General features: G+C 52.2%; 10 protein-coding genes across 10 annotated transcripts; 4 read left to right on the forward strand and 6 right to left on the reverse strand.

Moving 5' to 3' along the window:
• Nucleotides 1-1,473: 1,473 nt before the first annotated feature.
• A1O5_02582 (uncharacterized protein) lies at nucleotides 1,474-2,166 on the forward strand (the record flags this gene model as incomplete). Its single annotated transcript, XM_007743196.1, has 1 exon — nucleotides 1,474-2,166. The coding sequence occupies one exon, from the start codon at nucleotides 1,474-1,476 to the stop codon at nucleotides 2,164-2,166; it is 693 nt and encodes a 230-aa protein (XP_007741386.1).
• A 591-nt stretch (nucleotides 2,167-2,757) lies between these two features.
• Nucleotides 2,758-4,932, reverse strand: A1O5_02583 (uncharacterized protein; the record flags this gene model as incomplete). The annotated part of the gene is made up of 9 exons (XM_007743197.1): nucleotides 2,758-2,920; nucleotides 3,009-3,083; nucleotides 3,186-3,232; nucleotides 3,322-3,536; nucleotides 3,675-3,752; nucleotides 3,806-3,923; nucleotides 3,972-4,410; nucleotides 4,467-4,554; nucleotides 4,602-4,932. The coding sequence occupies 9 exons, from the start codon at nucleotides 4,930-4,932 to the stop codon at nucleotides 2,758-2,760; spliced, it is 1,554 nt and encodes a 517-aa protein (XP_007741387.1).
• Nucleotides 4,933-6,748: 1,816 nt separating this feature from the next.
• A1O5_02584 (uncharacterized protein) lies at nucleotides 6,749-8,261 on the reverse strand (the record flags this gene model as incomplete). Its single annotated transcript, XM_007743198.1, has 4 exons — nucleotides 6,749-7,191; nucleotides 7,250-7,422; nucleotides 7,472-7,959; nucleotides 8,025-8,261. The coding sequence occupies 4 exons, from the start codon at nucleotides 8,259-8,261 to the stop codon at nucleotides 6,749-6,751; spliced, it is 1,341 nt and encodes a 446-aa protein (XP_007741388.1).
• A 1,050-nt stretch (nucleotides 8,262-9,311) lies between these two features.
• On the reverse strand, nucleotides 9,312-11,268 carry A1O5_02585 (uncharacterized protein; the record flags this gene model as incomplete). The annotated part of the gene is made up of 3 exons (XM_007743199.1): nucleotides 9,312-10,249; nucleotides 10,302-11,062; nucleotides 11,213-11,268. The coding sequence occupies 3 exons, from the start codon at nucleotides 11,266-11,268 to the stop codon at nucleotides 9,312-9,314; spliced, it is 1,755 nt and encodes a 584-aa protein (XP_007741389.1).
• Nucleotides 11,269-11,453: 185 nt separating this feature from the next.
• A1O5_02586 (uncharacterized protein) lies at nucleotides 11,454-12,377 on the forward strand (the record flags this gene model as incomplete). The annotated part of the gene is made up of 4 exons (XM_007743200.1): nucleotides 11,454-12,047; nucleotides 12,097-12,155; nucleotides 12,208-12,272; nucleotides 12,322-12,377. The coding sequence occupies 4 exons, from the start codon at nucleotides 11,454-11,456 to the stop codon at nucleotides 12,375-12,377; spliced, it is 774 nt and encodes a 257-aa protein (XP_007741390.1).
• A 189-nt stretch (nucleotides 12,378-12,566) lies between these two features.
• A1O5_02587 (uncharacterized protein) lies at nucleotides 12,567-13,711 on the forward strand (the record flags this gene model as incomplete). Its single annotated transcript, XM_007743201.1, has 2 exons — nucleotides 12,567-12,658; nucleotides 12,709-13,711. 2 exons carry the CDS (start codon nucleotides 12,567-12,569, stop codon nucleotides 13,709-13,711), a joined length of 1,095 nt encoding a protein of 364 aa, XP_007741391.1.
• A 79-nt stretch (nucleotides 13,712-13,790) lies between these two features.
• A1O5_02588 (uncharacterized protein) lies at nucleotides 13,791-14,938 on the reverse strand (the record flags this gene model as incomplete). The annotated part of the gene is made up of 2 exons (XM_007743202.1): nucleotides 13,791-14,569; nucleotides 14,677-14,938. The coding sequence occupies 2 exons, from the start codon at nucleotides 14,936-14,938 to the stop codon at nucleotides 13,791-13,793; spliced, it is 1,041 nt and encodes a 346-aa protein (XP_007741392.1).
• Nucleotides 14,939-16,344: 1,406 nt separating this feature from the next.
• A1O5_02589 (uncharacterized protein) lies at nucleotides 16,345-17,727 on the reverse strand (the record flags this gene model as incomplete). Its single annotated transcript, XM_007743203.1, has 1 exon — nucleotides 16,345-17,727. One exon carries the CDS (start codon nucleotides 17,725-17,727, stop codon nucleotides 16,345-16,347), a length of 1,383 nt encoding a protein of 460 aa, XP_007741393.1.
• Nucleotides 17,728-18,576: 849 nt separating this feature from the next.
• Nucleotides 18,577-20,890, forward strand: A1O5_02590 (uncharacterized protein; the record flags this gene model as incomplete). Its single annotated transcript, XM_007743204.1, has 3 exons — nucleotides 18,577-19,044; nucleotides 19,105-19,496; nucleotides 19,558-20,890. The coding sequence occupies 3 exons, from the start codon at nucleotides 18,577-18,579 to the stop codon at nucleotides 20,888-20,890; spliced, it is 2,193 nt and encodes a 730-aa protein (XP_007741394.1).
• Nucleotides 20,891-21,252: 362 nt separating this feature from the next.
• On the reverse strand, nucleotides 21,253-23,070 carry A1O5_02591 (uncharacterized protein; the record flags this gene model as incomplete). Its single annotated transcript, XM_007743205.1, has 1 exon — nucleotides 21,253-23,070. The coding sequence occupies one exon, from the start codon at nucleotides 23,068-23,070 to the stop codon at nucleotides 21,253-21,255; it is 1,818 nt and encodes a 605-aa protein (XP_007741395.1).
• Between the last annotated feature and the right edge of the window lie 169 nt (nucleotides 23,071-23,239).

Consider the following 23,239-nt stretch of genomic DNA (forward strand, 5'->3'; position numbering starts at 1 on the left):
TTTCAGTATCAAGTACAAAGCGGTCGTGCGTTGGTTAGAGAACCTTCACCGTCGACTTAAAGCAAAGGAGCAGCGTGCATTCCTCGGCTTTCTCCTTGTTGGAGGAAGGGAGGCCTCCAACTGCCGCCTACGTCTTCAACCAACTCAAAGACATACCGTGCTTTGTCGGAGAATGTTGTGCGGTACCTGTTTCTGCTTGTGAATTAGCAGGTGCAGAATTATCGCTATCTCCGGCTCAGAAGGCCTCCAAAGACCCGGCGCCTGGATCTGTCCTAAGGTCTCTCATTACTGTCGGAGAAAGCATCATAAAACAGCTCCAGGCACCATCAATCAAACGGAGCCTGGACGAGCTGGCAGCCGCAGTCGAGCGCTAGGAGGTTCGGAGCTTGCGTTCCGCCGAAAGGATGCTGCTGTTTTACATCGTATCTGCATAATAAATTTAAAATCAAATTTGAACTGAGCGAGTCAAGTCAACTGACAACCGAATCTCCACAGGTTCAATGCCACTCAGCAGAGGAATATCTCACCCTCTCTAAGATATTCGTCAATGAACTCGCAGATGCAGTGAAATGTCCAACATATAGCGCTTCTCTCTACTACCAGGAGCGTGGTGAGATAGAGCATGCGTATACGATTGCATACCTCTCAATCTTGGTCGACAGGATACTTAGCCGCTATATAACAAGCCATCAGAATAAGACTCACAATGCCTCACGAACGAACATGCCCAGCCGCAGTCACGAAGTCAACTCGACCCAACCTTCTGCTGAGCGCACCTCTGTAGAGAAAGTTCCACGGAGAGAGGCCCTTCTGGTCCGTAGCGTGCCATCCCAGCGAAAGTGAGGCAGCTGCTTTTTCCAAACATTTCATCAGCGATATTGGGGGGAGAGATGGGCAGTGGCTCGACCGTTGAGATGGATTTGACGTGCACGCCGTCAAACAGAGCCATCCAAACCCGAGCTCCTTACTGGCTCTAAATGCAAACAGCCATGGGGAATCTCGTCGCGTTAACGTGCTCTGGAAACTGGAGTGTGACTTTGAGCAAATACCCCAACGTAAAGCAAATTTTACCTCCTACCCTGCGAAAGTAGGACTCCCTGGGGCGGAGGATCCCGGAAGAGGTTGGGGGAGGTCCAAGAATTGTTCCAGCGGGCGAAAGGGAGTGGTCGACTAGTGGCTGCATGCGATGATGGGAGGAATTGGGTAACGACGCCATGATTCAAACTGCCAATCAAGACAGATGAATTAGTTACCCTGACATGTCTCTGATTCGCTTGGTTCTCCTTCTCCTTCTGCTTCGGCTTCAGCTTCACTATCTTAATGAGGCTGCTGGTCGCATGTTTGTGAATATTCGACATCTGAAGGAAGCCCTCGGCCTCCTGAGTAGAGCGGCAGTTGACATGGGGCCAATCAAAATGCGGCCTCACTATCAGCCTTGGCAGAGGACTAACCTTATCAGGACTTCCGAGAGAGATGTCTCGAGATGCTCAGGATGCTTCAAGATATCGGGTACTTTTCCAAACATTGCGAGGAACCAGCCCCGAGAGTCATGGCTTTTGGACTAGACGACCGCTAGACTATAATCCGAACGATAACCAGGAAGATGTTGCAAAGGGAGCAAAGTTGAATCCCGGCATCTCGGGATTACCTTTTGTACTTGTCGGTGGGGAGGCATTATTCGAGAAAACTCGCGGCCGTGATATTCTTGATGCCACCACCAGCACTGGAGGGACGCGCTTTGGCGAGGGCATTGACGCTGGTGCCCACACGGCCTGCGGGTGGACTTTGCTAGAAAACCGGAAACGACAGACGGATCTCCCTTATTCATTTATTGTGCCCATTCTCATTGGACGACACAACGACAAAGAGTTCGACGCGCGTGTGACTTTGGAGGCGAAGGGTAACACACGCACGGCTATAGACTGGGTGTTCAACAGGGACCCTGTTGATGATCTGGTGCTCTTCAAATTCGCTGTCGATCGACTGAGTAAGATACCCAAGGAAGAAGACAAGAACACTAAGCACACAGATGCTGGAAAGATGGCTGCGAAGTCAACAGCACAGAAGTATGCCAAGGACGAGCTTGGAGAATGGGAGGCTCGAATGAACGAACCAACCCAGATAATCTGGCGCACTGTTTCTCGAAGGGCTGAGAGGGAGATCTAATACAATTGTCCATTTCGTGCCGGAGAAGCTGTTCTTGAATGCTTGCGGTAATGCCGGATAGTTGCTGTTATCCCGGTTGACGGTCACGGCACAAGGCTCAGCCTGGTGAGCCTTGGCGGGGGCCCCAGCCTCGTCGGGACACTAATCTCTCAAGATGCTTCTTCGCCAGAGGGTCCATACGCCTGCACACATGTTATACCAAGGCCGTGGCTGCTGATCGTGGCAGGGTTCTATCCTCTAATCCAATCAAATATGGCATGTCATAGCTAAACCCTAGGTATTCGCGCAAAGGCCAGCCTGATCACTCACGTTGAGAGCATAGCGTCTGATAAAGCCGACAAAGAGGCAACGTCTCTGCTTCAATGCCCCAGCTATACCTTTCCTCGAAACTCGCCAAGTCGCGCGTGTTCCTGACTATTGACTCTATTTTTCTTGAATGTGTAACGTTTTTATTGTTATCTTCCCATTTCAAAACCCGCAATGTCTCTCGACATACTCCTCCCTGTTTGCTTGCTTGTTTGCTTTCTTTCTTTATCTTCTCTTCAAAAACCGGTCTAGAGTCGAGACTTCTGCTGTTTCCCTTTGCTGCTCTCAGTAGATATATCTGAAGTTCAAATTCTCCCGGTCCGTCAAGTCTCCGAACGCAGTGGCGTCGAGGTCTCGTTCCTGATGGCCTTGAATCTTGTCGCGGCGCGCATTTTCGTATTTCATCAACACCCAAAAGATTATGATGACACACACCTCGAGAAGATGGCTACATATGATATGGCGCAAGTTAGTCACAGTATTGGGGAAAACCTGGATTTGGGCTTGCTGTGAAAACAGGGAAAGAGCTCGCGCACCTGACAATCATGCTCCAAATGCCCAATGTATATTCTGGAGCTTGATCTGTCTTGTAGAAAAATGGGCCTGCGATGCTGTTATATTGAAGAATCAATATGGTCAGCGGTGTTATTCAAAATTAGGAATAGGATTTGAGGCAGTCAACGGTCGAGCCTAGATATCTTGGGGAGACTTACTTTCCCGTGCAATATCCCAAGAACAGAACAGCATTGGTTACAACTTTCTGCATTATTGCTGTTAGTTATTTAGACTTAGAAAAGAGTGAAGAGAGAAGCTGATCTCGCCCGAGTGGGCATGATACAACCAACATACCTTAGTATGACCTGCAGTATTCGCAATCTGAAGGGACAAAATCATCACGAAAGCGGCGTTGTAGGGTCCTGTGAGTAGATAGCAGAAGTAGCGGCCCACGTGGTGTTTTTCATTGACAAAGCAAAGGCCGAATGCGCCTGCGATGTTGGGGCAGAGGAATAACAAAATGAATTTGCAGCGGTTGTTGTTTGGGAAGCGATTGTTTAAGAAGACACCTAGAAGGGGTTTACCGAATCAGCATCAATTTACGAGAACGAATTGAAGCAAGCATTGTGGTTGCAGGAAAGCTTGGGTGCAACAGGTACACTTTGCTTGGGGCACATAAGAAAAGCACATAAGAAAAGCAAGCATACAGGTCAAGATCGACAGGATAATGAAGACCCCATATGGGATCTGCATTAGTGTGGTAACGAGGGTTGAAAAGCCAAAGCCTGTACAGCGTGTCAGTCTTCAGCCGCGATGAGGATGGGCAAGAAGGAGTCACCTTTGATAATGAGGGTGCCAAAGTTTGAAATACCGCCATTGGGGATGTTTCCAACCACACCTAGGGTAAAGAAGAGGTACAGTTTGATGTCCGTGAAGGCTTCCCAGATTTGGTAGGGCTGTTGGCACCAAATACGTTAGCCAAGAGCTTCATGCTCGACAGGGACTTCGCTTGCCTTTAAAACCTTGCATTCAACTCCAGTTTGATTACCCATCAGTCGCTCAACGGCAATTCTCTTTTCGCGATCGTTCAAGAATTTGGCCGTGACAGGACTGTCAGGCATGAAGATTGCAATGACAATTCCCCACACGCAACATAGCGCACCAATGATGATGAACTCATACCTCCATGAGGCCAAAGCTCCTCTGATGTGACCTATGGCGTAGCCTAGGAGCCCACCCAGGGCAATACCGAGACCGTTTGCTGTGTACCATAGTCCAATACGCAGTGGTTGCTCTCGCCGAGTGTACCACATGGTAGTAATGAGCATGAAGGAAGGGTCCGAGCAGGCTTCAGCAGCGCCGGCGAGGGCTCTCAGAACGCCAAGTGTAGCAAAGCTGTTACAAGCAGCCTGCAGCATAAGGAAGAATCCCCACATAAAAATACTAATTGATGTTAGTCGGCTGAAAGGGTCCACCCGAAGAAGACAACTTCGCCGTACTTAAAGCCAAGGTATTTGCCCAATGGAAGTCTTTGCATCAGAAAGTTGGTCGGAAACGCCCACGCCAGGAAGCCGAAGTAGAAAAGACCTGAATTTCTCAGTGAAAATGGTTCAATCACATCCACACCAACTTACTGCTGAGCCAACTGTATTGGGTTCCATGGAGGTGGAGGTCATCACGGATACCAAATATGGCTGCATATGACAGCGTCGTCTTGTCGATGTAGAAAAAGGCATAATTAACAGCGATTAGGGGAAGGATCAAGAAGTCAACCTTTCGAATGAGTTTCTTTTCTTCCGCGGGATCAATTGGGACCTGCAGATCGTCGACATTGGTAAACAGCTTTAAGGCGACATCGCCATCCTGCCGCTTGGACTTTTCAGAGAACCTGAATTTGTGTGCTGCGGGGGGCAGGTTCAGGCTCTCGATTTCGTTATGTGCCGAGATCTCCTTAGTGTCGGCCATGATCGTGGTCAGCAGCTCTACTCGCCAATAATGAGCCTTGGTCGCGTGCTATCAATTCAATGGGTGTCCTTGCAACAGTGTCCGCACGAGCAGAACTCGCAAAACGCGACAATTTAAAGGACGGAAAGGGGGAGAAGGAAATGCTGCTAGAAGAAAAAGAGGAGTGGCAATGATCTTCTCCATCGCTTCTTCAACTCGGAGACTAGTTCGACCATATGATGATATCCATATGTATAATGGTGGACCAGCATGTCCAGGGATCGCCATGACGTCCGAGGCTTAGTGGAATTTGATTGAGGACGGAATTCCGCTGTTGCATCTCGTACTCAGAAATTGGCTTAAATTGCTTGGCTTGCTTGTCTAGTTGTCGAATGAGAAAGTGAAATCGGCGTCTGCCCTGGTAGATTGTCTCCAGAACCCCCCTAAACGACAGTGAAAGGTTGCGGGGTATGGAGACTTTGTGGAACCCAAGGCTAGAACCTCCGTCGGGAGTAGTCCTGCTTCGGCCGTTGCTTCGCCGAGCTGATATTGGAGCCCGGCTGCATTGCCGATATTGGCGTCGTCGAGATATGAGGTGTCCCATGCATTACCGTGAGAATTCGGACATATGAATGTCATCTGAGGTATTGTCGCCAGCGAAGATGGACTTGGGCTTGATCGCATGCCTTAGTCGACTTCCATGTCTGATCCTGGGAATCTGCAACCTTCTCCTGGACTCATTCCAGTATGTCGAGTTCCTCCATGCTCTAGGCGGTAAATGAATATATCATTCGCGTGGGGCAGGGGCATGACCCCACGTGGAGAAGAGACAGTGGGTGTAGGAATAACATTGGAAGGCTTTGACTTACTCCAGAAAGCCTTGGGTGGAAAATGGTTGACATTCCACCGGAACGTCTACCACTTAGCCAAGATCCCGTCGGTTGCATATTGGCGACATCTAGTTTAAACCGTCCATAAGGGGGCCGACGGCTGACCGGTCCGATACGGAAAGGGGTCCGTGGCCAGTGGAAGGCTCTCTATCAGACGAGTGTATCATCGAGGCAAAGAAAACCTTACAGCTGCTGTTTCCGACCCCTGGCTGCAAGTCTAATAGATGTACTCGATGATACGTCGAAAGTTATGGACCTTCAGGCACGATTAGTCAAGAAGAACCTGGTCTCTCTCACCACATACAGTGCACTGTCTATGAAGGCTAGAGTAGATTCGACAGCACTACGACGATTCGACTCGGGCGATTAGGCTGTGGTTGCATGACAGGCACAAATGAGCGTAATGGCGAGCTCCGTCGCCGCAGTGGGATCTCCTCTGTTACCGAAAGCATACAGGCAAATGACATTGACAAGGGAGACTTCGTCTAGCACGAGCAACACGAGAGGATGAAGAAGAGACGTCTGGTACCCAGTATGCATATGTTTCGCCGGAGTGAAGTGCGGATCGTTTTGTATGCTCCGCTCTATCTGGAGGATCCGATGGTCGCTAGCGCAATTTATCAAAGTCGCCTTGGTCACTTTTGGTCACCTCTTTCTTCCTCCTCTACGGCATATATAGCGATTAAGACAAGGCTCCCCTATTACTCTGTCTTGGAAACACACTCTATTGATATGTACAAGGCCACTCTCTCAGGCACTGATGTCCACTGTTCAAGATTAGAACTAGTGCTAACCATAGCCGGTAATCTTGTGTCGACTTCCTAGTCTCTCGGATGGCGGGTAGGGTACCTCAAGCAGGTGTAACAGAATCATATGTGACTATTCTCGCTCGCGTTGACGAGATAGGAGAGACATCAACCCTGGTCCCCTCTGAAGCCGGCGTCATCTCAACCATCCAGAGCAACCTGAATGCTCAACTTCGGATCCTGAACCGAGTTGACGAACCCAGCCACAGTCCCCTCCGCAATTTTTGCGTCAAAATTCGTGTTATCGGGCAATATCACAATATGCGCTGTGCCTGAACTCCCGTCAAACACTACGGCAACCTTCTTTGTTCCACTGATCGGCCGTTGGAACCAATTTGAATCACCCTTTGCTTTCAGCCCATGCCAGGTAGACTTGCACTTCTGATTGCCAGAGTCCAGAACCTCGAAGACGTCAAATTCGCCGCAACCCGAGGCCCAGCAGGAGCAATTTCCATATTGGACTGTGCGGGGAATTTGAGCGTTTAGGATCCATGCTGCGGGCATGTCACCATTGAATCCTGTGTTGTCGGACAAGGGCATGCTGAATTCAAGGAGAAATAGCTTGGAAGCCCCGTCAAAACCATCTGTGAATTTGGTTAGTGGTAGGCCTGGAACGGGCAAACAATGGATGGGTGAACCTACGGTAAGCAACGGTTCCATCTCGGACAGTGCCGCATCCGCCATCCAAACATGGCTTGTTACTCATGACGACAAACTCGCAGTTATCTGGTATCAAGGTGTCTGCTAGAGGCACTGGAGACGAAGATCCCGCACTGTTATCCGCTGAAGCGTACGAAAGGGACATTCCCCAAACACTGGATTTGTCAGGAATTCGACATCAAATGAAGAGATCCAGCAACTCACGTGTCGAACACTCCAGATCCCTGACCGCCGTGATGGTTCAAGAAGACAAGTCCATCAGCAACTCCTTGGTCAGCATTGTAATATGCCTGTCTTCCCCACTGGCCTGGACCTGCATTCACATTCGCTTTGGGCGGAGGAGCTGAGGAAGCAGGAGCCGCAGATCCAGGTGCCACTCTCTCGCCATCGCCACCATTGTTTCCAGGAGCAAGCGTCGCAGACGCAGCTCCAGGTCCAGTGTACTGGTTGATCCATGACACGACTTGTCCGTTGATGATTGCTGTGACCCAATCCCCGACACCGCGCTTGTCCGCTATATGCCCTCCTTCTGCGACTCCACTGCCATCATGGACCTTGGGATCGTGAAGGTGTTTGTGCGAGTATGGCCGCTGATGTGGGTTAGGATGCAGCGACCGCTTGGTGTTATCGGACCCGGCGGTGTAAAAGGCGAATTGCTTCAACTGCATTGGCCCACGAAAGTGCCATGACACCTGTCAAATACCAAAGGTAAGTCAATGAATCGTTGGTTAAATCGGAATGCTCGATCATATCTTACCTCTCCGTCCATCGGCGCCATTCCTCCTTGGTAACTCTGATCTGCGAAGTCACATTCCCCATTCGACCCCATGTACGACACCTTCTGGTACTGGCCCGCGGTGCCGAAATTCGAGTACGAGATTGCCTGGACCGAGTTGCAGTACCAGTTACCTTTTTCTTCGTAGCAGTTGCTGTCTTGAGCGAGAACTGCGCCCGCGACTGCGAGGATGGCACTGACGCTACAGCTGCACTTCATATTGAATGCTTTGGAACGAGATTTGCCGGTTGTAGAAGATGTTATTCCTTGCTTGTTGCCGGGTTTAAAAGGTGAGTGTTGATTCGATATATTGATAATCTTTCAATTCACAAGCTCTCAGATGACTTATTGTTGTTATGTCTTGAACATGGGACGAAAAAAAGGGGTGTTTTGACCGTGTGAGAGGGCGAAGTGACGGGAAATGTGCTTTAGTTGTTTGGAGGCGGTACTTAGTGACGCGCAAACAGCGCGTGATTACCTACCGTTTGCAGAGCCTTGCAACGTTCCGCTGTGACTTTGCGAAGGCTGGCACTTACTTGGCGCAAGGGAGCACAAATCACGCGGCTGGCTTGATGGTCTGGGTGACAGCTGTATGTGCTCAAGTGACTTACTTGGACACTTGCCAGGGAAAAGAGGTGAGGCAGCGTTGTCGAAAGCGAAGTATCCGGCCGCGGCTGGGAAACAAAGACGCAAATTTCGGCCGTCCTCGTCCCAATTGTACAAACGGCTGGAGACCATTGGATGATGGGCGTCCGTGAATCTGAACGAAGCTCCGAACAAAGACGAAGAACGAGACCTAGACCTCGTTGTGAGCTCCGACCCCAGCCAGCCTGACAGGTGGGTTGTCTGCTCCCACTCCTCAGCCTCGGGGGCGGGCCTGTGCTCACATTCCAACCCCAGCCTTGTCGGCATCCAGCCTGATACGGATGCAAAGTACTTGGGTACACCGCCTTTCCTGCTCTCAGATAATCCGCGATATGACGCTGTCGTCCGTCCATTCTGTCGTGCTGTCTTTAACTACTTCAGAAAGAGGAGCTCCCTATCTTTGAAGTCGCTGAGAAGACGAATATAGCCTTGGTAATGGGGGATTATTTGAGCTCGTTGTACTGGCGACTGCCAGCGCTGCAGGCGCATGGCGCGCTCGTTCTCTATCGAAGCACAGACAGCCTCCAACGCCAATTTCCCAGCCTCCTGCCGGGCCGAGTATTCCCTCCAGCTTCATAAAAATGCGTCATCCTTCATCATTCATGTCGACAACGCCGCCCCTCTCTATGCCTTCTCTCTGTTCTTGAGCTTGGTCCAGCCACTCGTCCCCTTGGCCCTGGCACCTTCCTCCTCTCCACCGGGCGTCATGATGCTTCTCGCATCGTCATATTCCTTTCCGTCCATCGGCCGGGTCTTTATGAAGACGGCCTCATCCATCTTCTCGCCCCCATCGTTCCATTCCTGTTGGTCCAACAGTTCCCATTCAGCATTGTTCATTTCTGTGATGAGGTGCTTCTTCAAGGGGTCAGAGATCATGGAGTATCGATTCAGGCGCCAGTGACGGGATGGATTATCCCCGGCCGCGGCAGAAGACCCGAGGAATGTGTGCGCCGAGTTGTGGGAATAGGAACCGAGACGTGCTGGGAAGGCGTTGTCCTTATCATCAGTGACTGGCGACGATGTGCTCTGGGATCGGCGGTGATGGTTGAGAGCGTTGCGTTGGGCGAAGACTCGAGCGGCGGTAGATTGTGTAGGAGCTAAGATCATTTGGAACAAGTTGTGACCAATGTCACAGATGTCTTCCCACGTTTCGGTGCCTGCAACGAAGCCTTGAGTACGAGAAAGCCATGCGACATCCCAAGCTAGGAGAGAAACGCCTTCGATGAAATAGCTGAACGCCAGGGGTTCCTTCTTGGCAAATTGAGCGACAGATTCGTTGTAGTCATCGGAGCCGATGTAGAGAGGACGGGGTTTCGGAGACGAGCTGAGGTCCATTCTAGAGGCGGTGGGACTGCCGGGCGCAGAGAGACTCGAGCCACTGCCGGGGAAGGTGATGCGTTGTCCAAGGTACGAGGTAAGTGGAGTATTGATGGTTGCGAGTGGGTAGTCTCGATGAGGCAGAGTGATTTCAGCGGGGAGTCTGATGCCAAGGTAAAAGGAGCAGAGGAAAACGAGTCGAGTGACATTCCCAAGTGCTGCAGTGAGTTCAGCGCATCGCATATCTAGATGGCCGGTTAGTGTGGAGAACTAGTGAAGGCATGATGGAGTTCTCACTGTTGATCTCTTTCAAGTCTGGCAATAAGAGACCAGCAGTATAGTGGCGGTCCTTGAATGTACCATCTTTGAACTTCTTCTTGGAGTGATGAAGCCTCAGCAGACTAGCAGCTTCACGACAGAGAATGGCTCGAGTGTCGACAGTCTTCTCATGAAGAGCATCATATTGTGCCTTTAACTTCTCGTTATTCTCCTTGAGCTCTTCCACCTTTTTCTTGTGATTCTTGGTCTGAGCCTCTTTTGCGGCGGCGAGGTTGGCTCTTCGTTCTTCTAGGTTCTTTCTCAAAGCCTGCGCAAGGTCTTTCTTCTCATGCAGTTCTTTCTGCTTGATGACGAGCTCGCGCCGCATATCTTCTTCTTGCTCCTTCACCCGCTGTTCTTCGATCTTTTCTTGCTGTGTCTGCCAGGCCTTTCTGAGTCTCGCAGTCTCTTCATCCAGCGGCTTCTCAGGCTCCGAGCCAACGATGGCTTCTACTTTCTTTCCGAGGGACTCTTTCTCGAGCAGGACTCTGGCAAGGTCAAAGCGACAATTGTAGAGCAGGTTGTTCACGCAGTTCGCGCAGTTGACACCCATGCTCTCGGTGAGGTGTTTGTGACAGACAGGGCAGTTCATCTTGACAGTTTCCACGTTGACGTAGGTAGAGTCAGTAGAAGAGTCAGTAGGATTCAAGGGCACCTCGATCTCATATTCGGCTGTCTCGTTGTCTTTAACCTCCGCATCCAGCGATTTCGGCGGTGGCGCGGCTTCGCTGGCGAGAAACCTGCAATCATGATGTTAGGATGAGGTCGGTTTCGAGGTCCGTGTGCATCGAGCACGATTACAACGACAATGTTGACATTGTCATCAAAACAACACCAGAGTGTCAAGGAGAAGCACAGGCATCACAAGGACTGAAATAGGCACGACTCACCTCTCCCGGAGCGATATGAGGCTTAGGCTAGGGCCGACACGCCTGAGCTGCGGCATGACGTAGGACAAAGTGTTGCACGTGATCTTGCGACTGACGCTAACACCAAGGAGGGAAAGGCTGCTATTGACGCGTTGTGCCGAAGTTTAGCCGAGAAATACACAAAGACAGCGAGGTCAAGCAAGGTTTCTTTGCCGAGTCGAATTTTCATTCACAATTTAGTGTTGGAATCAGTTTGGCGAAGATGGACACAGTGAATCACACTGACTCTGGGACTGTTTCTCCGACTACGAACGAGGGGAAGCAAACGCCGCCTCCAGACTTGAATACAGACGCGGCCGTTGCCATCCACTCCTCACCACTGCCCGACAGGTCCAGGTCCAGACAAGGCAGTGTGGCTAGAAAACGCACAAACGAGGAAATCTATCAGCCGGACGAGACACCGAAGACGAGCCCTGCAAGCGCAAGATTCCAGAGGTCTATCACACTCCCGGTGATGCCCGAATCTCGAGAGCAAGACGGTAGGAACAACCCGTTCGAACATCGTAGCTCGACCCTTGGTAGTGACAATACTAAGATTCGTCCAGTTGCTACAGAAATTGGTGCAAACTCCACTCCATTGTCACAGCGTAATAGCTTTGTCAAGGAAATCCAAGATTATCAACAGCATTTAGAGCTCCAATTCCAGGAGTTCGAACGTGCATTGAACGAGAGAGACACCTCGGTCAGTCTGAATGCAATGGACTGGGACGATCTGGAAGCACGCTGTGATAAGGAGATCCAGCCTTGTATTGCTGCTGAGAGGGAAATTATGGACGAGTTCAACACCCGCTTTACTGTAAGCAGCCCGTTCTCTTGGTCACCCAGGGTGAGCTAACTATTTGCAGCAATTCTTGCTCTATATGCAAGTATCAAACAACCACGAAGCTGAAAGGGCTGTCAAGAGGTATTTCAACGTGCTGATACTGTGGTGAGATGCAATCTAACTGCTGATGCAGACTTCGCACACGAATAGCTCTTGCCCAGAACTCAGAGAGATCACTGGCTCAGAAGCAAGCCCACCGTGAGTCCCATGTACATATCAGACGGTTTTCCACTTACACTGCCTACAGATGCAAAGGTGCTTGAGGCGTTTCAAGGCGCGATGGCACTCCTGGGCAATCTGTGACGCAGATAATGGAAGATTGTGCTTGATCATGCTGAGAGTGGTTCTGAAAAGCGCAACTCGGCCTACGTCACGCGGAATTGACCGTTGGCGCAAAACGTGAATGTCCATGCTGTGACCAAGCTTTCTGCTTGTCTTCAGCCACGACAGCTGATAAGATGAAGATTGTATGACACAACAAACACAGAAGTGATGTCTGATGATCCAAAGTCGAGTGCGGATCGAGATCTACTCGCGCGGCTAAATGCGTTGAAAACGTCGACTGTCTCTTTTGAGCAGACTAAGTAAATCCATGACTTGCCATTCCTTCGACATTGAGCTGATGCTTTCTTAGCTTTCAGACACCTCTTGGGAAAGGAACCCCTGCTTCGCTTGACCCTAGTCCGGCTCGCGCCCTTCACTCCGACCTCCTGACGAGATGGAAATTCCTTGGAGGTAGTCCTTCCTCATCTCACCTCAAGGAATCCACTGGTTCGGCCGAGAAGCCTGAAGACGAGAAAACAGTGGAGGACCTTCTGGCAGACCTAGGACCCTCGGATGCATGGGAAGTTACGCAGACTGAAGAGGAACAGGTCGCAGATCTGCTGCGGACTGCAAAGTCAGCTCTAGCTGATGTGTCGCACACCGAAAGCGAGCAGCTGAGCAAAGATGACGCCGCCAGCACAAGAGAAGGTCACGTTCACACAAGGCTCCCAGCGATTGATGTTTCGGTCTTCCAACCCGAACCAGAAACAGACGAGATTCCAGTCACAGTCGTAGGTAACAAGTCGAAAGACACTCTGGATCAAGAGGCAGATGAATTGCTGGCAAAGATTCTGGACGAGGCCAGGCTCGAGCCTCCAGAGGCGCAGGAAGAAAACACTACTCTGCCAGAAGATGAAGACGGTGTCGCACCAGGCGATTCGCAACGCTCAATTTCCAACTCTGGCCAGAATATTTCTGCTTTTGACCTTCCCACCACGCCTTCAAACCTACCAGAACCAGCTATCTCCACAGAACAGTCAAACGAAGATGACGACCTAGCCTCTCGCTTTGCCGGCTTGTCACTACCGTCAGTCCCCACGGGCATGAAATCCACGAAATCATCGTCTTCTGCATCAAAACCTAACATAGGCTTCACCGACGAGGAAATCGATACGTGGTGCATCATCTGCAATGATGACGCAACCCTCCAATGTATCGGCTGCGACGGAGATCTCTACTGCACCAATTGTTGGATAGAAGGCCACAGGGGCGAGAGCGCCGGATTGGAGGAACGCAGCCACAAGGCTGTCCAATTCATCAAGGGAGGCGGGAAGAAGAAAGCACCCAAGAGAAGAGTTATGATGGGTGCTTGAGATCATTAAGAATCGCCGATTGACAATCGGCCATTACGATTAACTTATACCTGCGAGAGCAGAAGACCACCCACAGATTCTATACGGGCTCCTTTCCATTCTCCTCCTCCTGCGCCTCAGTTTTCTGAGTAACTCTGCCGATCTTATGTGCATTTGTCCTGTTTGGCTCACCAGGCGGAACAAGGAAATACACAATACCGTGAAATATGCTGGCCACAAACGGCGCCACCCAATGCACCCAGTGCCATCCTGGGAATCGGCTGCCCACAAAGACGCCAAAGCATCTTGCTGCATTCAGACCAGCACCACCGTACGCGGGCAGACTGAATGCTGTACACAATGCCATAGTTCCCGCCGCGAGGCCGACGAAGATTGGTCCCAATGCCGGGCCAAAAATCTCCCGCTGGCGAGGATCAAGACCGACTCCGAAGGCGAGCACAAGCAAGAGCAAGTCGCCGACGACTTCGATGGTGAATGCACTCGAGACAGGTGTCCCCATATCCTCGAAGAGGTAGCATCCTCCAACCTTGAATTCTCTGGTATTCGCCGCCGCTCTCAACAGTAGCCCGGCAAGCGCACCAGCCGAGATCTGTGCCGCTAAATACAACACCAGACGAGGAAAGGTGGTTAATCTCGCAAAGAATGTTCCGATCGTGATTAGTGGATTCATATGGGCTCCGGAAACGGCGCCGAAGGAGAAGATCAGCAGCGCGAGGAGAATTGCGTTTATGGCGGAGGCGACGAGAGGACCGAGGAAATATGAGCGACTAAAGGGGCCGGATGTTTCAGAGGGTAAGGGCGGAGGCGTGTTTGGGGAGATACTGTTCCAGGCTGATGCCCAGACGAAGATGAAGGTACCTGAGGCACAAGAATTTTGTTAGCACCATTCCGAACGACACGCTTCCTCATCCATGGTCTCTCTAGCAACCCTATCACGCCAACAAACCACCGAAGGGGATGCTCACCGACAAACTCGATCAAAGCAGCCTTCCACAGCTCCACCTCGCGAAAGCCTCGAAGATCGAAACTTTCCCGCAAGGTCAAATTGGGTGCTGCGTCGGGCACTTTTTTCAGCAACTCTTCATTTTGGGGATCGGAGCGGTCGACGGTGAATTCTTGGTTGCCGCCCAAACGACCGGCGAAGGGGGCGCTCAAAGAGCCGGCACGGCGACGGCGAGCTGCTATAGAGTTGGTGCTGAGCGTCTGTTGTGTGGCGGTGGTGGACATTTCGTATGCGGTGGTGGATGGGAAATGGTCGGGTACGGTGCGGCAGGGGCGGAAGGGTGAAGAGGGAGGTGACAACGGAGAGGGAGTCAACTGTTTTTCTTCCGTGGTGGGCTGGATGCGTTGCTGTTGTGCTGTCTGGTTCGAATTGGTCATGGATGCTGATTCTGCTTGGTGAAGCTGTCTCAAACTCCAGGTATGCCAACTTCGGGGTTTGGCCCCTCGTCGATCAATGGCTTGCTCCGTCTGTGTGTTCAAGCCATGTCTCTTGAGAAGAATATCGGTGGCAGCAGCAGCATCAACAAGGTCCCCTCCGACTCGCTTCCTCTCTCGATCACGCTCCTTTCCTCCTTTCCTTTCTATCTCTTCTCTTTTCTCCTCTCTGTTTTCCCCTCTTTTCCTTTCTTTATCCAACCCACCACGACACCACGAGGTTGTGTTTGCTCAACCTCGATATCAAACGCGATCCGCGTTCAAGCCCGTCGACCATTCAGTAGGCCAGTAGCTGCCTGTTGGTGAAATGGACAATGTACAAGTATCAAACATTAGGTTGTCTTTGCTCTTTTCCAAGGCTGTTGTCCGAACCAAAGAAACGAGTCTCTTGACTTTGTGCCGACCGTCAGCGTCGATATCAACGTCAACCTCAGCCTCAAATCTTAATGTCAGTCTCCAAGCCCAGCCTAGTGTTGAGGGAACAAAGCCAACAGTTGATGATAAACTATCAAGAAAGAGGAAGAAAATCGAGCGAGCGCGCGATTTGCTGTCCCTGTCACAATCAGAAGCAGGGGGTATGTACCCAGTGAGTAAGTAAGAACAGGCGGCATGAATAATCACACGGCCTGTGCCCGCGCACGCAGCAACGCCCCGTTTGCCGGTTCGAGTCAAGTGCCCCGTGCCCACTCACTGTACATATTCACAAGGGCCATAAATACACCGCAGCAGGAGGACCGGGGATATGCATGTATGTATATACCGAAGTATGTTTGTAGGTAAGTACGGAAATAAGGACGCAAGTACCGTCTGCAAAGCGTGTAGATGGACTTAGGTGTGGATGTACCCGGGTATGGTTGTGGGGACGGAGAAATAGAGGAAGATCGTCTAATACATATGTAGACGTGCATGTACACGGGGAAGCTAGATGGTGCTTTACAATAATGGCATTGACTTACGTCGTCGTCGAGGTGATGAATGGCAAGAATCATGCCCATCATGCACCACATGCAGAATGTGGCTGGATATCAATGACACCTTTCCTCAGGTACCTGGCAACTCTCACTGTACATGTCGTGCAGGAAACCGACTGATCTCGATGCCATAGTCGTCGGATTATGTTCCCTGGTTCCCGCTTCTGGAAGGCTCGTGGTCGGCACGAGCTCCAAATCAAAGTGCCCTTGCCGTACAAGGCTTCCTCAATCGTTCTCTCCATCATGTTCGCGTTCCACATGGTCGTCGTCCGGATTCAACAGCACCCCAATGTCAGTACTCTCGTCCAGCACCTTTCGGCCTTCCTTGGCCGTCGGTAACTTCATGTCTTCCATTACCAGTTGCAAAGTCAACTCAGGCACCAACACTGCACTCACATATGCGCCGACACCAGCGGTCCGAAGCGCCGAATCCGACTGTAGTGCCTTGTTGAGAGTCTTTGAGAGTGACTCTGTAATGGCATGGACCATGATTCGGGCACCCTTGGGGCCGTAATAGCCCGGCTTAGCAATGTCAATTAAACCTTCATTGAGATAGTTGCGTATGGCCCTGCGGTTGCCCTTGGCAGCTTTGATCTTCGCATCCAGCTCATCCAGGTAGTAACAGGATCTTTGCCGACTGATCACCCGTTTCAGCTCTTGGGTTTTCTTTGGTATCCGGAAAGTTTCCAGTTTCTCCCAATCTAACTTAGGATAGCCTCGTTCTTCCCATTGGCCCCGTGCATCTGCAAGTCGATGTTGAGCACAAAACTTTTGCTGTTGTTGAAAAGGCATGGTTCGAAGATTGTCGGGAACCAAGAGCGAGATAGAGTCTCGGACAGTCTTTCGACACACCGGGCAGCATATTCCAGACAATGCTGGGTCAGGTTCTATCTTGAACTCGTCATTGTGCATGAGTAGAAACATGTCGTCCACGGAAGACAAAGACGACGTTGACCCCGACCTTCGACGGCCTTCCGATCGAGGCGAATCCACATCAAAAGCGACAGGATTTTCCGCGTCGCCGGAAGATGAAAAGTCTGGTATTTCTGGTAATCGAAAATCCGCCTTTTTAGGTTCCGGTGTCTCGCCTAGAAGGCGTGGGATGGTCATTTTGTGGCCTGCCTTGTGCTTTCTCACAATACCTGGGAGAGGCAGGTCGGCAACGTGTATGAAGGTTGTTTTGGAAGCCTTCTCTTCCTGCTTCTCTACTTTGGCATAAGACACAAACCTCTCCCCTTCTGCGCGAGGCCGGGGCATGCTCTCGACGGGCTCCAGCTTTTGAAAGAATCTGCGGTTCGCATAACTCTTGTGAGGTTTTATTTTCTGCGACCCGCTCGAGTCCCATGCGGGAAATGGGTCGGTGCAAGTCGAGTCTTTGAGGGGTTTCAGTGTGTCAAGCGTAGGGTTATTCGTCAGCTTCAGCCGTTTGGGTCTGGTCGAGGCAGCTGTGCTCGCAATACGTTTCGTGGATGGAGAAGAGGGTTTCAGAGTCTTGCGCGTGGACTGTTTATGCGCGCTCTGGGTGGGCTCGCGGTTATCGTCGTCTGAGGAACTGGAATCAGGTGGCGCATAGATGAGCGTCTCATCCTCCCGAATGTCGGCCTTCATGGCTGGAGTTTCTGTCTTGCGCGATCTTCTTGACTCTTCTCCTCGAATCGATCGCAGCAGTGTTGGCCCCCGGTAGTTGTCGCGCGTGAGATATGTTCTCGAGTAACTGGCATTGGATCTGTTCATAACATGGCCGTCCCCAGACTCGTGCATTCACGGGTCGACTAACAAGACATGATCGTGAATAGTTGTCAGGATTTGAGGAAGGCAGTCAGTCTCATGAGAGCACTAACAATAAATTAAGTGAATAGTGAAAGTGCCAGGTTTCCTGCACGCGTCGAACTGCGGGCGGATTGGCGGTGGGGAGCAATGGGCAGCAACGCATGGTGCCCGTAGGTAGTGCCCGTAGGTAGTGCCCGTAGTGCCCGCACTGCCCTCGGAGCCCGCGGTGCTGTCACCCTGTTGGCGCCCATAAGATGTACTGGAGCCAGCTCAATTAGAGTGCGGACTCCGTGTTTTTCCGGGGCACCATGTCACCCACATACGACATACTCGGTACCCAGTATTACTCGGTACAGGACTCACTACTTCGTATTGGGTACCAGCTGCGACTTGGCGGCTACCAGGCCCAGTTTCACATTTCACCCACCCGAGCCACACTCCCTTCAAAGTTCAAACAATTCATTGCCCAGCCCGCCAAATGCACAGATTCAGCTAACGGAGCTGACAAACGCCCTCCCTGTCCCTATAATTCGCTGAGCTCATCACAGGACAAGACACATGGCCAAGAATGGATGAGACTGGGCCCGTGGCAATTCAAGTTCAAATTCAAATACGATTCAACGGCACGAAAGGGCGCCCTCTTCTTCTCTCTTCGTCTCTTGACGCAGGACAAGCAGCAGAGCAGCAATGGGCCTCGTGGATGACGACCCGTTGGACACTCTTCGCGAGAAGTCGACAGCAGCAACCTCTGGAATAACCTCACCCACAGCCTTCTCCCCGGGGACGCAGAGTCCCTCGGGCATTCAGAGTCCTCCGCCCGAGCACCAACACCATCACCCGCATGTCGACCATGCCAAAGAGAGGCTTCGCCACTTCATCCATCCTGATGGCCGGAAAATCCACATCGCCCATACCCCAGAGGAGCACGCCAAGCTTCACAAGGAATTGAGTCAACAGCACGGCCCTCAAGAATTCGATGTCGTGATATCTGGCACTCCAGAACACCTAGCTATTATACGCGAACTGCACGCTCATCACTCGGCTCGACGCGACACGCTGCGTGAGACCCATGGAGACATCTTCCACGAGTTCGAGAAGGTCAGGGATGACCTGGACCACCTGTCCAGCGAACTCAACCAGTTGACCCACCACGGCGTACGTCCAACGGTGATCAAAGCATTGGACATATTAAGATGTAGCTGACCCATGGAGTAGGTGGCCTTGGATGCAAACTTTAGCAAGTTCGGCTACACGGCGCGCATACGAACAAAGGATGACCACAGCGGCTCGTCTACGCCGACGAATTCTTCAGCCAGCTCGGATCAGACTTTGCTCGACAAGCACCAAAGTCGTGTCGTCGAAGGGACGAAGTTCTTCAAACGGCCAGTGATCCGTCAGTATTTCCACAAGGGCCTGCTGTGGAGGTCTGCGCGTAGCGGCGAGGTCGGCACCTTTGAACTGTTCGCCGACTTGCTCTATGTGGGCATTATCGGCATCATTGGAGACAAGGCTGCCGAGGATCCTACCGGGAAGTCCTTCTTGGTGTATGCCATCAACTTCACCATGGCTTTTAAGATCTGGAACGATCTCACACTCGTGTCGAACTGGTAGGGGACAGATTATCACAGACCAGTCAAGCCGGTTGTCCTCCATGCTGACTGCAAACAGGTTCGAGCGAGACGACGTCGTTCAAAAGCTCTCGGTCATGCTATACTTGATCCTTCTTTTTGCCTACACTACCAATATTTCTTACGCCTTCGAGGAGAGACATCCCGGCGGAGAATTCGACACGTATATTCCCATGATGTCCTTCTATCTCGCCGAACGCGTCTACGGCGCCCTATACTTTGCCTGGCTTTCCTACGTTGTGCCCCTAGTCCGGGGGACCCTCCTGTACACCTCCTGTATTATCCTCCTTGCAGCCATATTCTGGATCTGCAGCATCCACGTCAACTACCCGGGCCAACTGGCTCTGATCTGGATCGCCATCGCCATCGACCTCTGGGGTCAAGGCTTCGGCATGTTCCTCTCGCGCGCATCGTTCAGACTTCCACCCGCCCAAGGCAGTCGCAGGGAGCGCTTCATTCGGAAGTACTTCGAATTCTACCCGGCCATCAACATCGAACACCGCACGGAACGCACCAACGCCTTTGTGTCCCTGGTTTTTGGTTATTCTGTGCTCACAATTCTTTACCAGTCCCGTGCCAGTGTTGGCCTCAATGCCTTCCTCGGCAAAGGCATCCTCGGCCTTATCCAAGCCTTCGCCTTCCAATGGCTGTACTTCGAAATCGATCACCAAGGTGTCCATGTGCACGCGATCCGCCGCCACTGGCTCTCTAGTACCGTCTGGATAACATGTCATTTGCCTTTCGTACTCTCCTACGTGCTGGCGGCCGCGACCCTCTCGAAACTGGTCATCGCACACGACTGTGCGAACGCCAACGTCGAGGACCTGGGCGAGTCCTACCAGCCGAAATCGGTTGCGGACATCGACGTTGGTCTTCGCTGGTATTATTGCGGGGGCATCGCCTCGGCGCTCCTCTCCATGACGTTGCTTTCATACTGCCACGTGCACAAGACGTTGAAGAACCCGCGTCTCAGGAAAGGCCCGCGCCTCGTCATCCGCTCGTGCATTGCCATCGCCATCCTCCTCCTCCCGCTGGCCAAGCACCTCTCGTCCATCAGCCTCATCGGCACAACCACGGCCCTAGTCTCGTTGGCCCTGGGCCTGGACATCTTCGGCCTGTCCTGCACCGGCGACCGTTTCTGGACCGGCGGGTGGTGCGACGAGACGAAGCGATGCACCCAGTACGAGGCACGGATCCGGTGCAGCAAGCGCAAGAAGCAGGAGATCATCAAGGCTATGCACCGTGGCGAGACGGTGAGGCTGGAAGAGCTGCTCAGGCGCCAGAGCACAAACTCCAGCGCCATGAGCAGCCAGACCGAGCTGGGCGTAAGTGAGAAGCCGGGCGACGAGGAGTGGCAGCACGCCGCGCTGTGATGAATCCAACTCAACATCTTCTGAGCATGTTCTTATGTCACATGACTGCGTATTATGTGTGGGGCGTGTGTATGTGTAAGAGTACATGATTGTAGATGGATGCATATGTGCACAAATGTAGGCCAGTCAAGAAAGCGCCCCGCCCCATTAACAATTCTTATATCCGCGCAGGAGAGGGCTCGAGCGAGCGAGCGATCTTGAATCAACGTGTTCCCCGTGTCCATCGGGAGAAAAGGCCTCTTTTTCTTCTTCTTACATCTGACCTTTCTTTGGCGATGATGACGGCCATGATGATGCCGTCTCAAGGCAAGGCAGTCTGTGGAAGCCGCATTGTCGGCCAAGTTGGCTGGCTGACTGGCTGGCTAATACCTCCGCATCCGAGGCGCAGATGCGATGCCACTCGCACTCCCATCTCCGTTCCCGTCTGCATTCCACGTGGCGAAGTCCTGATGCAGGGGCATCGTGACTGCGCCGGTGCCGTGATAGAGCGGGTAAGGCACTTTTGTCCTCTGCGGGTGCTGGGTCTCGGAGCGCGATGGTGTGAGCGAATTTGGGCATGGGGTTGGGCCTGGGGTTGGAAGGCTTGCCGTCCTGGCTTGCGCGTGGTTGAATGCTAGTCGATCAACCTCGCTCATCACCACTGGGGAGGAAACGACTCGGTGATTTTGAAGCATTTGATGCGTGTCGTCGAGAGGAAGGCCCTGCTGCTGCTGCTGGTGATCGGCGCCGATCGAAGAGCGAGAATGCGTGTGGGCGGATGGAGACATCGCGGGAGAAGGCGGGCGCTGTGGTGGATCATCACCAAAAGAAGAAAGAGTCGTAGGGACCGGATATGCGTGGTACCCACTAGAAGCAGGAGGCGAGAAGGTGACGGCGTTATTACTATGCATTGGAGGACGATGTTGCATACTTTTACTTGTCGTCATGGCGGTGGTGGTGTTGGTGGTGGTCTGGGAACTTAGAGTGATAGGCGTCGAATCCAGCTCTGCCACGTCTACTGATGTGAAGGATTGGTTCATTGCGGCCGGTGTTGTTGCTGTTGAATAAGCACGCTGGTATCGCTGAGGAGCAGAGGAGGAAGAATCCATAAAATGGCTCGCCTTGGCCATGACAGGCGAGGCTGGAAGTTCGACCGCCTCGAACGCGCAGTTATTATTCGATTGGAGCTCGGCTGCGGGGGGGCACCCCAAGTGATACGACGCATGATGTGCTGGCTGCGAAGAAGTCATGTCAGCAGCCCCGGTAGGTAGTTCTGGGAGCTCAGGTAGAGCGTTCGTGGCGCTGTGATGATGTCTACGGGCGGGCGGTGCGGCCACGGCTGGCATTTCATGATATCCAGGAGCCGGGGGAGCGAAACCGTGCTGGTCAGACACTGGAGCACAGGGCTCGCTCGACGCAGCTCCCACCCATCCAGGCGCAACGTACCGGCCGTCAGCGTTGGCCCTCGGCGGTAGGGGAGGAGGTAGAGGTTTACTGGTCTCCGGTCGTGACATTCCCCAATAACTGCCGGTGACTGCTGAGTGCTTGCTACTCGAAGTTTGATGGGCGGCATCCTGTCGGTTTGGGCCAAAGTCGGGATGACTCTGTGCAGCAACAGATGCATTCCGCTGGGGCTGGTGATGGAGTCCAGGGTTCACTGGATTCTGCCATGACGATGGGTGCTGATGATGCGAAGGGGGCCCAGAAGGTGGATGTTCCTGGGCAAATGGATATTGGTGTTGTCCATGAGGGGTTTGATGTCCATATGGCTGTGGAATCGGTGGAGACGAGACAGGCGAGGGCGGCGCAAGTGGTAGACCCGGGGTTTGGTTTGGATGCACATCTAAAGCAGCACTAGCCACGGGGTACACATTCGGCGCTGCCTGTGGTAATGGCAGCGATATTGGCGTCAGTGGACCAGACCAGTGCCCATAAGGCTGTGCATGTTGAGAGGAATAATGATATGTTGGAGGCGGCGGAGCTTGAGTGTGAAGAGCCGGCGGAGGTGGAGGAGGTGGAGGAGGATATTGATGAGTATGTGCCGGGTTGAACTGACTCGAGAGGCCTTGAGATGGGTGATAGCCTTGCGAAGACGTTGATGTCGGCGTCGTCGTTGTCGAAAGGAGCAGTTCTGCCCGATTTTCTGCCAGGTTGTACACATCCCTCATGAAATTCATCGACTTCTTCGCCAGAGACGACATGTTGATCGATTGTCCTTTCCAGGACGGGGTCTGGGAAGCTTTCTTGACAAGACCTGGACAACAGCAGCGCGGTCAAGAGCTTTTAGGACATGTCAAGCCATTCATTGCAAGACATCCATCACACGGTTAGATGCCTAGGTATCCTTGTGTTCCCAAATTTACAAAAAAG

Source organism: Cladophialophora psammophila (genome assembly GCF_000585535.1).
Source record: "Cladophialophora psammophila CBS 110553 chromosome Unknown aczJe-supercont1.3, whole genome shotgun sequence".
Lineage (NCBI taxonomy): Eukaryota > Fungi > Ascomycota > Eurotiomycetes > Chaetothyriales > Herpotrichiellaceae > Cladophialophora > Cladophialophora psammophila.